At 41.1% G+C, this 17748-nt stretch overlaps 1 protein-coding gene across 1 annotated transcript in view; it reads left to right on the forward strand.

Annotated features, from left to right (window-relative positions):
• Positions 1-988: 988 nt before the first annotated feature.
• LOC116996429 (glutamyl aminopeptidase) overlaps positions 989-17748 on the forward strand; it is a 69388-nt gene continuing 52628 nt past the window's right edge. Inside the window, exons 1-5 of the mRNA XM_033060033.1 lie at positions 989-1873; positions 6792-6933; positions 10829-10960; positions 15057-15177; positions 17326-17480. Coding sequence (XP_032915924.1) covers positions 1263-1873; positions 6792-6933; positions 10829-10960; positions 15057-15177; positions 17326-17480 — 1161 coding nt within the window. The 5' untranslated portion in view covers positions 989-1262. The remainder of the gene's footprint in view (positions 1874-6791; positions 6934-10828; positions 10961-15056; positions 15178-17325; positions 17481-17748) is intronic.

The following is a 17748-nucleotide window of genomic DNA, read 5'->3' on the forward strand; positions in this document are numbered from 1 at the left end:
GTAGTCAGAGAGTTGTAACTGAAGCAAAAAGTCGTAATATCTTCTCCTAATAAACTAAATCAGAAGGCAGAAAGCCAAACTGGTGTGTCTGATTAAAAAATCTACTGAAGACGACTACATAAGTGGAGAAATTGGGTTAAGAGATGCAGGGACTGACATTTCAATCCTAAACTATTTTCCTCTAGTCCAGTTTCAAACACGTTCAAGACTACCACTATGCTTGGTTTCCTACTGCATTTGCTTGCAGGCCTAGCAAGGCCTTACTTACATTAAGTTCTCTCAAGCAGAAACAGGGCTCTATTCAATTAATTTGCTTCAATGAAGTGCAGCATTGTGATGACAAGCAATAAATGGTAAATTAGATCTTTAGTGCATAAATCATACTTCGAAGTGTCCCTCACAGCAAGGGTTCACAGGCAGCACTATAATTGTGCTGACCAACAAAGCAATGCTATCCCAGACTACCAGCTTGCATGCATGGTTATGGTCAATCTCCTGGAAAACTGGCCTGTGAGGGGGAGAGGAATTAGACAACTTTTAAAGTTTGAAGCAGTGATCAACATTTATTGTTCCACTGTCCATTTATGTCTGTGACTGCCTTGAGTTACTCGGCAAAGGTAAATGAGCCCAGAAAAAAAAGGAAACAGCTGAAAGATGTATGTGATTTTTGCAAGTTTTGAGATGTCATTTCACAAACTATAGGGTGGAAGTTCAAGGAAATCTTTGTTAGTATGAGGAAGAAAAAAACAACCCAAACCACAAAAACCTAAACAAGACACAGCAGAGGAAGAGAGGAAGAGGTAGTGGTGAAGTTTGAGGGTTTTGGAGCAGTTACACCTCTAGCTACAAACCCCTTCTGAAAGCTGCTGACAGAGCTTTGGCATCTGATCATCTCCTAACTGCTGATTAACATAGCACTGTTTTATATTTAACTCAGGCCAGAACAGGAGGGGCTGGGGGGTGGGGTTGCACTGCTTATAAGGGGAGCACGGCAGAAACAATGTTCTTCTGTGTCAGCTCCCTCCATCTACCGGCCCAGCTGCACTTCTTTTGATATCCACATTGCCTCCAAATGCATGTTGTCTTTAATTAATTGAGTGTCTTGTGGAAAGAGAGGTGCAGGAGACAGGCAGAGAACAGCTATAGCTACACAATTAGAATACAAACCAAGACTGCTGAGTTTACTGAATGCACGTGCTGAAGTGACTAATAAGCTTTTTTGTGGTTAATGTTTTTCTTTGAAAACAGACCTAGCAGCAGAGATGGAGGGCATGGATTTTGAGGATGAAAAGTCCAAGAGGTACTGCATGAAGACAAAGCATGTGGCTATCATCTGTGGAGTCGTGGTTGTTGTAGGACTTGCTGTGGGGCTTGGTGTGGGATTGAGCAGACCTAAACCTCCAAAGGCAACAGAGCAACCAACAACAGAAGAACCTCCTCCCCCAGTGGATTTGGGTCCCTGTCCTTCCAAGAATGATGAGACTGGAGAGTGGATAGATTTTAGGCTGCCCACTTACATCAAGCCTGTCCACTACGATCTGGAAATCAAGCCTGAAATGGAAAAAGACACTTACAGTGGGACAGTCAGTATATCTATTGCTTTGGAAAAACCAACCAGCTCCCTGTGGCTTCACCTGCGAGAGACCAAGGTTACAGAAATGCCCACACTCCAGAAATCTTCAGGACAGCAGATTGCTCTGAATGACTGCTTTGAATACAAGCCACAAGAATACATTGTGATGAAGGCAGCATCAGAGCTCTCTATCACTGATGGAAGTGATCCGTATGTGCTCACCCTGAAGTTTCAAGGTTGGCTGAATGGTTCGCTGGTTGGGTTTTATAGGACCACCTATACTGAGGATGGACAGATCAAGTAAAGCAGTTTTATTTATTAAACTTTCTACTCTATTTTTACTTAGGCCTGCTCTATTCCTGTTTCAGGTTTTCAGTCTTGTCTCTCACCAACTTGCTGATATTTCTGGGCTGTTCTTTAGTTTTCTCATTCCCCTAAGGCAGATGCTACATTCAAACCCTTTGGCTTCTGACTAGTGAATGTGGGCTGGAGAGATGAGAGGTTTGGGGGTTTTTTTGGTTTTTCTTTTTTTTTCTTTTTTTCTTTTTTTTTTAATTCTGAAAAACCTTTTCAAACTCTACTGATCTGAGCTTACCTTTGAACTGAATGGCTCCCTCAAAGAACTGGAGGGATCAAGGCCTGGTTTTATCTCTACAGTAAATAGCATACAACTATGTATCCAATAAATAGCGTACAACTATCACCATTCTCTCCTGATATCCCCAAGGTAACAGTTTTGGTGTAAAATGTTCTTCTGATAATTTTTCTGATAGCATACCTCCTTGATTTCGTAAGCCCAAGGAATATTCAAATCAGAACTTCCCTGTCTCTCTTGCAGCTGGTTTAAATTATAGGAAAGTCAAAACAATTAGGGGAATATTTTACTATTTTTTTTTTGTTCTTCATCTCTTCCTTATTAAAATATCAACAGTCAATGAAAGATTACAAAGCCTCTACTAGATCAACTAACCCATTCCACTTGCCAGGTTTGTTCTGCTTCGGGGTGGAAGCTTGAAAAAGCCATTGCCCACTACTCAAAGGTTTCTTTTCACAGTTAATATATGGAGAGGACACTCACCCATTTTCTGATATTTACATTTCTGAAGTGACTCTTTCCAGCCTTTACAGCAGGGAGATAATCTTGGCTAGACTTTTACAAGGCCCTGTAGTAGGAACATGGAGACAAACATTTTCATGGCATTTCTTTGTCCTCCTGGGACAATGGTATCTGAGTGAGAGTCTCATCAGCTCCATTCAACCACTAACAGGAGTAGCTGCAGTGACAGGCACCAGCAGTAGTGGATCCAAGAGGTAGAGGATAAAGCAAGCATTGATTTTTCCTGTGGAGGGGTCATGCAGGGAACAGCTGGAACACCAGTCAGCTCTTTATCTCATTTTCCTCCATCTATGACCACAGCATTGCTCTGACTTAAAAGGTGCTTTGGCTTTCTCCTTTGAGCAGCTTTGGTTTCATACTTTGAGCATCTGATATATCCACAGCAGTTTAAAAGTGCAACGTCCTAGCATCCTTCTAAGTTAAGATGTGTTACTTCCTTTTCATTGGTGAAGAATATCTAGATATTAAATTTATAGCCCCAGGTCTGTCACAATCTCAGTACAGCAGGACCAGAACACAGGTATTCTGAGTTGCAGAGCAGGAGAGATGACTACTGTCTCTCAAATCCAGACAGTATAGGTAGACATGGGCCAATCATCTGATGCCAGGAAGAAAGGACAACTTTAAAGAAAGTATAAAATGTGAGCTCTCTTTGACTGTTCCTACTTCTTGAATTGGATGCTGGAAACTACAATTGCAAAGATGATCCTAGCCAGCTGTCTGAAAACTCTCAATGCAGAAAGAAACTTGAGGGTGTGGGGTTTTTAGGCTTAAGAAGGACTTTAATAAGAATGAGTGAATGGCAAATTCTGAAATATTTTTCATGTGATTGCGTTTGGGCAGATTGTTTGTAGGGGTGGCAGAGGCAATGTATATAATAGTAGTAAGTACAAAAAAAGCAAAGCAACCACCAGCTAAGTTGCTGCTATGGAGCAGAGGGTAGGGGATAGGAGAGGTGAGGAAGGACAGTGATGGAAGGGTTTTATTACTTATTAAAAATTCATTTTTCCCCAGATTTCTACTTAAAAAACAATGCTGACTGGAATTTGCATTTTATTTTATCTTTGCCTGAGGTAGACACCACCCTTGGAACATTTCAACCCAAATAGTTCTGTTCTAGTCATGTTGCAAGTAAATATAAATCAGATTAGGTAACAGCAGTGATCAAACAAGTCTGTGAATAGTGGATGTTAAAGAGAAGGGGGCTGAGGTGATAGGGAGATCCAACATGTAATTAACCTACTTTATTATCCGTTCTGTGCAGGGTCAGAAGCAGCAGGACCTTTTGAGAGACTTAACAACACTGAAAGTCAGCTCCTAGAGCTGAGCTGCTCCCCAGATGTTTATCTGTGAAAGCAAAGGTTTGCCAAAGCATTGGTATAAGGCCTTTTGTTTACAAACTGGGCACATGTCCAGGCTCTGCTGTTGCTTAGATTCAAATCTCCCCGCCCACTTTGTAGAAAACAGGTAGAGATGTGCTGAACATGTCTCTAAGTCTGGCATCCTTGAGAGGCTTAGGGAGAAGAATGCCTCATTTGGGGATCCCATTCAGATAGATCACACAATCCCCATCAGAAAAAAGGGCTTTTGAACATACCCTGAAGCAGATAGTGAGATACCTTGGAATCATGACTATTTAAATTGATGTGCACATGCACGTAGGGAACAGGAAAGCAGAAACTTTGAAAATGTCAATTTTGGGCATAGACCTGCCTAGATGCTTCTGTGGGTTCCCAAATCTAGCTGTAAAGCAATTAAGTCATTTGGTAAAATTATTTCTCTGCTTGCGCATCTCATTTTCCCATTGATGAAAAAGGAGTAACAATCCTTCCCTACTTTGCATGATGCAGTGAGTATAACTACATTACACTTATATAGTTTTCAGATCTTATGGAAAGGAGCAAAACTAGAGTCCTTGGCTGGTGAACTGGGTTATTCAAGTCACTAGTTTCTCTCAAGGAATGTGCTAAAGCCCTCTTGTATTTTGTCATTAATATTAAAAATAATACAAACATGTCACAATGTTGGCTTTGATTTTGCACTACTATTAGTGACAAAGTATGGCTCAGTTTTTTAGGAATTCCCTCTGTTTTCCATAAGAGAACAAGAGGCTGGCACATGGCAAACAGGGATGTATTTAGGATTTTATTGAATAGACAAGGGGAAAATTTTCTTCTGTATACAAAAGTAACACTGCTGATTTTATTTATCAAGGAGAAAGTTTTCTCAGAAGAAGCAACAAGTCAGAAGTTTAAGAAAGACTAGGAGAAAAATGCTTTAATTAGTTCAGGGAGGAAGGGTTTGACACTAACGCCTTGTACTTCAGGGGAGGGGGAAAAAAGGAAAATTCATCATGGTTCTAAATGTATCACTGTTTTTTTTGTTTGAGAACAGCTGGATGCAGTCTCAGCCAGATCTTCACTTCTTATTATTATGATGTTTACAACTGTCAACTCTAGTTCATATTTAAAGGTCTGGACATCAACTTCAAGAGCAGAAGCCACCAAGCAGTGGAGAAAAATCTTATCTAAAAACTACATTATGTTGTTTGAGAGTGAATTACAACATTTCATGTTTCTATTGCCACTTCTATGCATGCCATAGTCTGGAGTTTTCATAATCTAGTCTATGGGAAGGGTAGTGCTGAGGTTTTTCACTGCTAATGTCTGTCTGTCTCCACAAACATAGGAGGATAGATGGATTATCACCTTATAAATCAACAGATATATCACAATGTTATCAATCTGTAGGAACGAGACATAAATGTGTCAAAATATATAGCCAAGTTTTTAACCAATAGCTGTGAAGCACTGCCCTGGAGGCTTGGAGTTAAATGTGAAATTGCTTTCAAATCCTATGAAAAGTAGAGAGTGACAGCAAAGACTGCACCAAGCAAAAGAAACTCTATTGAGTTTGAAATTATGTTAAGGTGAATGTTCAGTATGCTTTCTGCCTATGAGCCTTTGAGCTACTATTTCACAGAACATGAATGGAGAGAACCCAGACATATTACGTGTGTCAGTCTTGTAAATGACCCTTGCTGCTACTTCCTAATGACCAGTTTAGTATTTAATCGTCACAGGGAAATGCCAAGGGCAACAGAAACATTGAAAAATTGGTTGTCAAGTGAGCTTCAAGGATTACTGAGGATCTGTAATTTATGATATACACTTTTAATTACTTTTTGGAAAGAAAAAAACTACCTTAATATAGTTGGAGCAGCTGTAGAAGTGCTGTCCGAAAATGCTCAACATTCCAGATTAATTGAAGGAGCATCTGTGATCCCTTTCGCCATCAGTCACTGGAGAATATACTCTGCCACTGTGTGGGTCATTAACAGGGGAAGCCTGATGTCACTGAGAGAAGCAAGCACAATATGAATGCTCACAACATTCAGCGTATGTTTTTACATGACCCCTATTGTCTAGCTCCTCCAGCTGGTTGTGCATAACTGAGATTACTTTCTGACTCCCCCAACACAGCTTGCATAGCAGTACTAGGATGTTCACCTGAACTTTCCATGCTTTTGCCAGCAGTTTCACTAATGGAGTCAGGAGAGCATAAGAGCATGAGCAGAAAAGTATATGTGGTAAATGCAGAAAAAGAAACACTCAAGCAGGATGAGATTTATTGGCATTTACACAATTTCAAGGTGTCCCTTCAGGAGATGTTCAAGACCCTAATACCAAGATAAGCTGTAGTGGTAAACAGCTATTACAGTGACTTATTCCTTTTAGGTGATATCATCAGTTCTTTATTTTAGGTGCATAAATCAATGGGAAAGCTCAGCAGGAGGGTGAGCAAAGTTTTCACTATGCATGAGAGGTCATGCCTCTCTTACTGCCTGGCTCCTAAAATATTTTATGATAAGCAATTGCATTAGGTTTTGCTCTGAAACCTAAAGAATGTTGATGACAGACTGACTATGCAATGTCAGCTCATGCATTTCTGATGTCACCTGCTTTTATGAATGGATAATATGCACAATATTTGTAGTTGAATTTAGTTTGTGAAATCATTAAAAAAATGCTTCAAAATTGTAGACAAGATTTCAAAGCCATATAATGAAGTCTTGCCAACATTGTTTGTTGTTTGTTTCAGAAGCATTGCAGCTACTGATCATGAGCCAACAGATGCGCGGAAATCATTTCCCTGCTTTGATGAGCCAAACAAAAAGGCAACATACAACATATCTATCATCCATCAAGATGCGTACCAAGCACTTTCAAACATGCCAGTGCAGGTTTGTATTTCCCAACTGCTGCCTAAGCACAGTTCTGTAGAGCTGCCGAAAGGTAATGTGGGTTGCCAGGTTTTACGTGTTCACAGACTCTACCACTGAGGCACTGTAAAACTCACAGTTAATAAACATTCCATGAACAGAACTGGTTGGCCAGTTCAAACTCAAAGTGGTCTACCAGCACACAACAGGGCAGCACAGAGACAAATCCAAAGCAAAAATGAAACATCTCTTCCGTCATTAGCCAGCTGTCCCTCTGTTCAGACATTCTAGGTGAGCATCCCCCGCTAACTATAAATAGCTATTCGCAGGTTCTTCAGTCAAAACTGGGTAGGCTCAGAGAATGAGTACTCTGAAAGACAGCTGCTTTCCAGATGGAAAGTATAAAATAATCACTAAAACTGCATAATGGTCCAGAAAAAGGATCTGCTGATCACAATTTAATGGCAAAGAATCCTGCCAGCCAGAAAGACTAGGATTATTCTTTTTAATAATGGAGGATCTGAAACACCATCTGTTGGCTCATGGGTGTAGACATTTGTCCTTCCACCATATCTATAATTTCCTAAATACAGTAATTTCACGAATACAAGCCGCACCAATTTGACCAAAAGTTTGGTGGAAACCCGGAAGTGCGGCCAATATTCCGGGCGGCTAATACATTAACAAAATTCTAAAAGCTGCCAACACAGAAGTGAGAGCCCGCGGCAGCCCCAAGCCAAGCTGGAGCCCGGCCGGCCCCGGCAGAGGTGGGAAAGCCTGGCAGAGGCGGGGCCAGCAGTGTCGGGGGCGGGCGGCAGAGCCTGAGCCAGCAGGGCGGGGGAGCCCGGGAGAACTGGGGGCTAGCAGTGCAGGGGAGCATGGCAGAAGCAGGAAGGCCGGCGGGTGGGGCTGCCTGGCAGCGGGGGAAGCCCAGCATAATCGGGGCCAGCAGCGTGGGGGAGCCCGGCGGTGCGGGGGCCTGCAGTGCCGGCCAGGGCGAGGAAACGCGGCGGCGGTGCAGACAGGAGGGGGCGGCCGGCGAGCCTCGGTGGCGGCGGCGGCAGCCCTGCCGGCGGGGCGAGCGAAAGCGGCGCTCGCGAAAGTGCCGGCCCGGCGAGCGGAAAGCGCCGCCGCTCGCGAAAGCGCCGCCGCGAGCCGCTAAAGCGCCGCCGCGAGCCGCTAAAGCGCCGCGGGGCGGGCGCGGCGCTCGCGAGGCGCGGCGCGGGGCGAGCGAAAGCGGCAGCGGGGCGGACGGTGAGCCCGGCGGCGGCAGCCCTGCCAGCCGGGCGAGCGAACGCGGCAGCGGGGCGGTGCTGACGGGAGAGGGGGGCCAGCGAGCCCGGCGGCGGCGGCAGCACCACCTGGCCAGCCCCGCCGAGCCGTGGCGCTGAGCTGGGCCACCCGGCCCCGTCGGCAACCATGAGCGGGCCGAGCCTGCCTGGCCCCGCCCCGAGCCAGTAAAGCCCGCTATGCCGCGATCCTGTTACTAATTGGCCAATTTGTGAAAGCTGCGCACGGATTCTCGCGACGAACGAAAGTGCGGCTAATATTCGGGGTGCGGTTTATCTATTGACAAAGACAGCAACATTGTCGAGGCACCGGGGGTGCGGCTTATAATCCGTGCGGCTTGTATTCGTGAAACTACTGTAATCTATTTCTAGACCTACTGTGTCAAATACCAAATTTTGCATGAAATTCAATGACATCAATTATCTACCTCTGGGCCTTCTGGAAGAAGACTGAATGGCTTTCAGATGAGACCGTTTCTACTGGGTTCTTCTAGTTCAACTGAATGTATATTCTATTGCATAATTTCTACTAATAAGTTCTGAAGTGGGAGATAAAGTGCCAAGTTTAAAAAAAAAAAAAAAAAAGGAAGAAAAAAGAGCTTGCAACCTCCAGGCTGTTAGCATTTGCATTTTTCCAATCAGTCCCCCACTCAGAAAACAAAGGTCTGCTTTTATTTAGCATCCCCCAGACTTATTCTCCTAGCAATGCAGATGAGATATTTATTACCAGGCCGATACAGATACATCCATACCCTTTGCACATTTAAAGCTCTGACCCATTGTTGTTAAAAATATTTCTATGATACCTAGAAGACAACCAGGCACTTTGATGAACAGCACATAAAAGGAGATTGCTGTACCTTTCCTCACAGACCTCAGATAAGTGAGAGTACAAGCAAGGAAGTAAGAGGATAACATGGTATATTATCAAGATTTATTGCATTTTGAGACTTACTTTACAGCTTGACATGTGGACTTTGCCTCTATTATGGATCTACAATAATAAGCTTGCAAAGGGCTAACTACTGCTTCTTAATTGATTCGTTAAAAAATAAGTACAGATAAGAAAATGTTGGTTATACTGAACTCATATTGAGGCTTGACTAAGGGATTATAGCAGGGCACTTTTTCATCCGGTCAAGGCCAGGAGCTCTGGTCTTAGTAGTGGAAGAACTTTGGGAAAATCTTTTCCACAGATGGAAATGTAAGAGTTTGTAAATGCAGGGCATGTTGTAGGTTACACGTCCTGTAGTAGTTTGGGTGGTGTGGAGCTTTATAAATCAGCATGGCAAATCAGATTAGCAAAATCAGAATCTTTTACATTTCATTTGCATTTTTCACTGGAGTTGAGTTTCTTCAAAATTTTTCACTCAAATCCTGACTTTGTTGAAATAATGGAAGATATCCAAATAGAGTCAAAATGGGTAAAATATTTGAAAATTCAATTGTGAATACCTTTTCAAAAAGGAGTCATGAATATATCTGTGAATAGGTGTTTTTGCTCATGGCATCATATTACCTGTAATATTAACCATCTCGACTTTATTTATATTGTGTTCATAACAAAGAAATCTCATAGACCACTGCACCTCTAGAAGGCTAATGTCTTATATGCTTTTGGCTTTTGTTCTATTTAAGTTAGTCATCCAGCCAGAAGCACAAAAATTTTCAGACTATAGCAGGAAAAGAATAGAAGAAATATATGTTTAGAATATAATCTTACAATAAGCTGAGTTGTAAGGGACCCCTCAAGATGATCAAGTCCAAATCTTGGCCCTGTGCAGAACACCCCAAGAGTCACACCATGTCCCTGAGAGCACTATCCAAACGCTTCTGGAACTTTGTCAGGTTTGGAATTGTGACCACATTCCTGGGGAACCTGTTCCAGTTTTCACCCTCTGTGTGAAAAACCTTTTCCTAAAATCAAACCTAAACCTCCCCTGACTCAACTTCATGCCATTTCCTTCAGTCCTGTCACTGGTCATGGGAAAGAAGAGATCAGTATCTACCCCTTCCTATTTAGTATTGTCAACAAACTTAGAGGAAAAAAACATATGGGAGAATCAGGAATGTTTATTAATTGCTTAGCAAAATAAAAACTATGATCAGCACTAACTTTTATGTATATTTAGGCAACCCATCAATTAACAGTGCTCATTTGTATTTGATTAGTTCAGGATAGATTAATTAGACTGGTCTATATCTCAGGTAGCATCCCTGCATCATGACTTAAATACATGATGCATGTATTTAAGAGAGGGGAGAATTCAGTCTCTGCTCTGTCCAAAATGATGTAATTTTATGCAGCAATTGCAAGAACAAAACACAGCATACACCAGAAAACTCCTGTTGGCAAAATTTCTGGTCATGTGAACGATTTCAAATCCCTGATAAAAATTAGAGCAAGGTAAACTTATTTAGTGCCAAAAAAGCAAAGTACCATTTCATGCATTTCAGAAGAAAAATACCTTGTCTTTCCTCATGCCTTCAGCAATGAAATGCCAGAAGAGGTGGACCTGGAGATATTTGTTGCTCCTATGCAGTTGCAGCCTTCATACAAATATTGTACTCTTATGCATGTGTTTGCAATTTCAAAAATCAATTTGATTATTTTTGCATTTCTGCAGCAAACTGTACAGCTTGGTGATGGCTGGAGTCGAACAACTTTTGAGAAGTCTGTCCCCATGAGCACTTACTTGGTATGCTTTGCAGTGCACCAGTTTGCTTCAGTAGAGAGAATATCCGCAAGTGGAAAACCTGTAAGTCCTTCTGCAGCCTGAACGTGGTTCAGATGACAGATGTGCCTTGATTTGCATTTTTTCTTAAAAAACTCTTTTTATACAAACAGGGACATATTTTTCCTTTTCCTATAGCTTATTTTATGTGGCCTATTTTACCAGATTAGGTGTTCACAGTGACCCTCTGACGTTGACTACACATAGTGTTTTGCAATCCTTCCTTGTCTCCTATCTTTGTGAGATCCCAGTTAGTACCTGCCATACAAGCACACAGGTGAGGAAGAAACACACTTTTTCCAAAGTCATCCCTTACTTGAAACCCTGTAACTGAAGAAATGTACAAGTTACAGGGTACAGCAGAGTCACAGGACATGAATAGTTTTCTGTGGATTGAAAAAGTGTGAATTGCACTTGATGTTATTACAGCCATTGAGAGACAGGACTACAGTGCTATGTGACATTATGTACTGACTTGCTTTATTTTACAACAGTGGCAACAGGCAACTTCCTAGTGTAAGTTCTGTAAAAATAAGTATAGAAGTGAAGTGTCTGTCAAACAGGTGAATATTTGGTAGATCCCCTAATGAAGCGAATAGGTTTGAATCTGAATCTATTAAATTAAAACAACTCCTTCATTCAGATGCAGCAGGCAGGCCAATCCATTTCTTGCTTAGATTCAAATCTCCTGAAGGTGTAGCTGATCAGGCATAAAGAGATGACAAGATATTACATTGAATCACACACTGAAATTCGAAATACAGCTTGCCCCTCAACAGAAACTCCTCATTTAGCCTAACCCTAGTTTGGGATGCTCAACCTGCTGTTAATTGTTTATTGGTTTAGATCTTTTTCTCATCTGATACAGAGAGTGATCCCTAGGGTCATATGCCTTTGCTTCCTAGCTTTCCTTTCCCCTTATGCAACACAAGGTTTATTGTTCACATGAGCTGGCAGTGCTTTCCTCGTTTTCTGGAGACCATGTCCAAAATGGACAGGGAATCTAGAATAAGGCCCCAGCCAGACTACTTTCCCTTGCTCTTCCTTAGTTTCTTTAACCAAAAAAGTTCATCAAATCCTTCCCTGTTGAAAGCTGTTCACTGATGTTAAAATCTATCTTGTAGAAATCTCCAAAGTTCTGTTTCTTAGCAAAGACTTCCTGTCACAGCACTGTGCTGAGGCCTCCCCCTGTGCCCTCACTAGTGTCATGCTGTATGCTTATATTTTCACTTGACAAATAACTAAAGCTAAGTTACACTTAGAGAAGCAAATGGAGCCTCATTTGAGATACAGATGTAATGTTCTTAGTTATCTGCTGTTTGGCTAATTAATTCACAGGAGTACATTTGTAGGCCACCCAGTCACACAATTTTGTTAATCAATTTTTCTTCAGCATGGCTGATCCACTCATTATCAGGGACAGGACTTCGACTACTTGGTCTCAATAAATATTCTCTAGAGTTCAGTTCCTTTAAAAATCAGAATTTGTCTAGATTTTTGTGAAGAACATAGTAGGGAAAAAATGTGCTGAAGAAGTGTCTAATGCTGTTATCTAAATGCAAGAGTTAAACATTCACTACTTGTCCATGCCATGCTCCAGAGTATGGCCCAGAGATCACTATTTATTTTTTCCCCAAGCAAAACAGTACAGCCCGCAATGTTCCTGACTGGTTGTAGCTTTTCTAAATAGAAGAGAGTGTTCACTGAAACAGGGTAATTAAAGTGTGTGTGTAGAAGCAGGGGTATTTGTGTCAGTACAGAGGTTGCCTGAAGAAACATTTTCTAATTCAGACCTATGTTACTACATATTTTATTAATGCTGTTCGCTAAACAATGTCTGAAGACTTGCCTGCACTAGAAAACTTGGGGTCTAAGTGAGGTTAAAATCATAACTTTCCTTTCTCTTAACATGGACATAGTTTTATACATGTGTAAGATCCATCACAGAAAATTATCTTTTCCCCAGGGAAACCAGACTATCTTTAGAGGTTCTAATCATATATATAGAAAGTTATTCTTCTAACCTTTTCAAGGCTTCCTGTCCAAGAACTTTGAAGAGCAGGTGGACAATGAGGTATTTAAATTCACCAAATACGGAAAAGAACATTCCACAGTTTGCTGTGTAAATTTCTAACAATAAATCCCTCATTCAACAGAAAGTTGAATCCACTTGATCCATAAATTACTTTCATAAACAACAGCAAGAGCATTCAGCTCACATGACATAGGAAATGATTTAAAAACTCTACCATTCACTCTAAAAGCCCTAATGAAAACATTCATGAAATCAGTAGTGGGAAAAGTGCCTACAGCTGTAAACAATGCTCCTGAGCTTATTACCTGTCAGGAGCCAAATGTCTGGTTTGGAAAATCACAGAGGAGATTATACATATGAAACCCAAAGTCAGATCTAGTGCAGGGTGAAGATTTTGAAAACCATTAATATGGATCAGCTAGGGGACTGAAGACTGCTAAATTGGGTAAAGAGGTTATAGACATGGAAATTGCAGGTTGTAATTGCAAACTGACCATGGGGAAAATCCTGGAATGGCTGGAATGGACTCCTGATTGAATTTTGTCAGCTTTCTTTGGTTTGTTTGTTTGTTTGCTTGTTTGTTTGGGGGGAAAGGTGGTCTTTTGGTTTTGTGAGGGGTTTTTTTTGTTTGTTGGTTTGGGTTTTTTGGGGTTTTTTTTGTTCCAGCTTTATTTCTGACCACTTTCCCATCCTCCCCTCTCATTGGAGGAAGTGTTATTTATGGTATTGAAACCAATGTGCTGTCAGGCTCCAAAAGTATTCCTGGAATAGACCAGCTCCTTTTCTCAGCTTGGGCCCTAAACTCCTGGCTATAAGACAGCACTGAAGGAGTAAACAAGCCACACCAGTGTAGTCAGATGAATGTGTCCCATTCATAAGAGTCATGGAACTGGCAAAATGAGATAGATCGGTTTTCCTGAAACCAGAAACTTCACTCCATAGAGAAGTCTTATCCACACTGGAGATTTACAGGGGTAGGGAAAAGAACAGCCTACATACAGCTCCAGCAGGCTTTTGGACAAGGAGATTGAGGGAAAGATCCCCAAAAGGCTCCATAAATTCTGAACTCAAACTTTGCCTTCAAAATGTGAAAATATCTTCTCAAAAGGTTTTTTTCAAGTCGCAACCTCCTCATCATGGGGATGAATGCCATAAAGATTCTAGTGCTCCACAGCTTGTTTCCTTTGACAGCAATAGCCAAAGCTGTCCTAGGCATCAGGCTTCAGGGACAGAAAGGTCAACAGTCAACACATAATTGTTGCATATTTTTTATATACACAGGACAAGCACAGAAATGGTCACTCGTCACATACAGGGCTACCAAACATGCCAGTTTTCCCCGACTTGCCTGGCCATAAAAAAGATAACTGATTTTTGGCTGTGATTTCTTGGGGCACAGCAGCCCAGAAGGCACCAAAGCTGTGACTGAGCTGTGACCAGCCCAAGGTCCTGGCAAAACAGCCACTCAATCTGCATGGGACAGCATGTCTGGGAAGGGTCACAGATCTAGTAAATGCACTGTCTTCAGTGGGTTTGAGATCTTCAAACATACAAGGACAAGAGGAAACTATGATGATAATATGTAGGAAAGGTATGAAGAAGTTGAATAAAATAAGGTGAATAAGTTGAATAAAATTATAATCGAAATAATATTTCAATACAGATGTGCTCCTGAAGATTGATCTGATGGGATCAGTCAGGATCAGGGAACTGCTCAGAACAAGTGGATCCTCTTTGACTCTGCTTGCCCAGGTTTCCTCCTTGAGAAAACCAGGCTGTGGAGAAGTAGGGGCTGGTATGCAACCAGGCCCTGCTTCAGGCTTGGCCACTGTGGACATGGGTCTTACCAGTTTTACAATTCAGACAAACAGTGGAAAGTGTGCACATGTTGACTTGGTCTCTCTTATGTACAACACTTGAAAAACTTTGTTGAATAAATGTGATAGGAAACAGAATTTGGTGTTTGGGCCAGTCTCAGAGAAAACCTGAAGTGTTACTGATATGTATGCTAAATGCCTTTTCAATGTTTGACACCTGATTCCTTTTAACTGAAAACTTTTCTAATTGTCTCTCTGTATTTTACAGCTGAGAGTTTACGCCCAGCCACAGCAAATACACACGGCAGAATATGCAGCAAATGTAACAAAAATTGTATTTGACTTCTTTGAACAGTACTTTAATTTGAGCTACTCTCTTCCAAAACTTGGTGATTATTAACATTTATATTTTTCATTTTGTTAACTCAGTGTCCTGGTTATGTTGCTCCTACACATCTCTGTGCTTTGGTGGAAAAGAGCATGAAAGCATTTGGTTGCTAACTGTTGATATTATGTCAGGATGTTTTAAAACTGTGCCAATGTAGTTCAAGATGTTTCTAAATGTCATGATGGATGAGTTGGTCTCAGTTACTGTTTAGTTACCAGTTCTCACTATTCAGTTTGCTGAAGAACTGGTCCTGGCATGCTTATTTCAAAGTGTTTTGTGGAAAATCAAGGCAAGCATCAGCAAAGGACCATCATGACTTAAAACAGCCAGAAGTTTCAGAAAAATATGTACCACTTCCATGTGAACTTCTGGACAAAAGTCAGCAGCGAGATAAGTGAAGATGTACACTGCCAGAGAGTATGACATATTTATTAACCTTAGTGCAAAGTGGGTGTATATAGACTTCTTAGAAAGATGAATGTGGTCCAGCATATAATTTGTAGTTTATATTGCTGGGCTAAATAAAGATCTGGTACTAAATAAGAGTGGGCACACTGTCAAATTTTGCCCATGGTTACAAAACAAAGAGAAGGTAGTGCATTTGGGCATCCTTTAGCTTGGAATATCTGGACTCTGGATCTGATTCATGCTGTTTAACATGCACAATAATCAAGCTGGGAATGCAATCAGAGTTTTGGAAATTCTCCTGCCTAAGACCTTCAAAGAGGTAATTCAGTTAGGTTCATGAACTTACAAGGATGGGAAAATATTAGCTGCAAACACGTTGAGACTTGTTTCCCCCCCTGTAGGGGGGGAAAAAATCCCCCCAACTTTGAAGACAATTAATAATGCTATGCAAACCTTTTGTTGGCTATTTGTACCTGTACCTATCAGGCTAACCTATATTACTTTAACAAAAGACTTTTACCTCCTCCTTTCAAAACAGCACCTGAGTTTACCATAAATATGTTTGCATTTCAATGACAACTGAATTAGGGAAACCAGTACAATATGTTGTTCTTTCACACACTGGTCCCCAGTAATAATAGGTACTAAATCTCACCTGTGCTTTATAGTCAAATTTTCACTGTCATGAAAGCCTGATGACTTTGCCATGGCAGCATCTGGATAAAGGCCTGTCTTTGTGACAAGATGGACTGATATCTTCAGGTCAGCAGTGTCAAAATGTAGATACTTTTGTAGATTCTATACTGATTTTCCCAGAATGTCTATTTGTTGGATCGCTGACCTTGACTTGCCATGTTGTTCCCTCATTATTAGAAGTTATACAGGCCAAACCTGATTAATCAGATATGTTTCTGCATAATTATTTATTTAAATATTGTATTTCACATTGATTTATGGTTTCTGGCATTACCTTTCTCCTTGTATCCTCATTTTGACTGTCACTGAAGCCCTTGCCAAACTATCAGCTTTGATTCTATAATCAAGTTGTTTTATTTAAAATAAGTAATTCCTATATTCTGTTGGAGTGAGGTGAGGGATTTTCATTCGGTTCAGTTTTAAATCCAGCTGTACTTTTTCACTAACCCACACAGAAAGCCTGTCGTCATTATTTACAGAAGAAAATGCCAATTCAGTTGAGTCTGCAATTCTCATTTAAGCCTGTATTGATTACTGACCATAAATGAGTGACCTCCACAAATTGCCAGGCATAGAAGCAGATGTTGCTCACTGCATGGGGGATTTACTTCAGTTAACATGTCAATAAATACTTTTAATACAACAATGTGACAAACAATGTAATGCATCATTATTCTACAAATAGTTTCAGGAGGTTTACTCCCTACAGCACATCCCTAGACAATGGTATTAATTTCTGGAGCCAAAATTAAGTAATGTATGATACATACGTTCCTGGGAGATGGCATAGCATCACCTCCAAGGACAGATCTTCAGCAAGTGCAACTGATCCTACCCTCTGTTAATCTCAGCAGAGCCAGGGCACTTGCTATCAGCTGCTTTAGGCCAGTTCTTTTCTTGAACACATATCATAGCCTGCAATCCACAGTAGTAAGCCAGAATCACAAATGGTAAGCAAAACAGGCTGTAAATACACAGAGAGAGGACTAGCTAATTGATTTAAAGGATAATCATTGGTAATCATTGTCTCTTTCTTTTAATACAGATAAAATAGCGATTCCAGATTTCGGGACAGGTGCTATGGAGAACTGGGGGCTGATCACATACCGAGAAACAAACCTGCTGTATGATCGTGATGAGTCAGCCACCTCCAACCAACAGAGAGTAGCTGCTGTGATAGCCCATGAGCTTGTTCATCAGGTATATTTTAGGACATGAGTCACTTTTACAGTGTTTCAAATATATATTCACAAATTTTAATCTTGGAAATACTGTCATTAACTTTATCTCAAGATCTTCTAAATGTGCTCAAAATCTGATTGCAAAATATCATCTGTTAAAACAGATCCCCATTAGAGCCTTAAAATACCGTGACTACTGCCTTGCAATTTTTCTCAGGAAGTTAGATAGGGCCCAGACTGTCAGCCAGTTTGCAAAAATCTATCTAAAATGTCTTAGAGAAACTAAT

This window comes from Catharus ustulatus, chromosome 5 (genome assembly GCF_009819885.2).
Source record: "Catharus ustulatus isolate bCatUst1 chromosome 5, bCatUst1.pri.v2, whole genome shotgun sequence".
Taxonomy (NCBI): domain Eukaryota; kingdom Metazoa; phylum Chordata; class Aves; order Passeriformes; family Turdidae; genus Catharus; species Catharus ustulatus.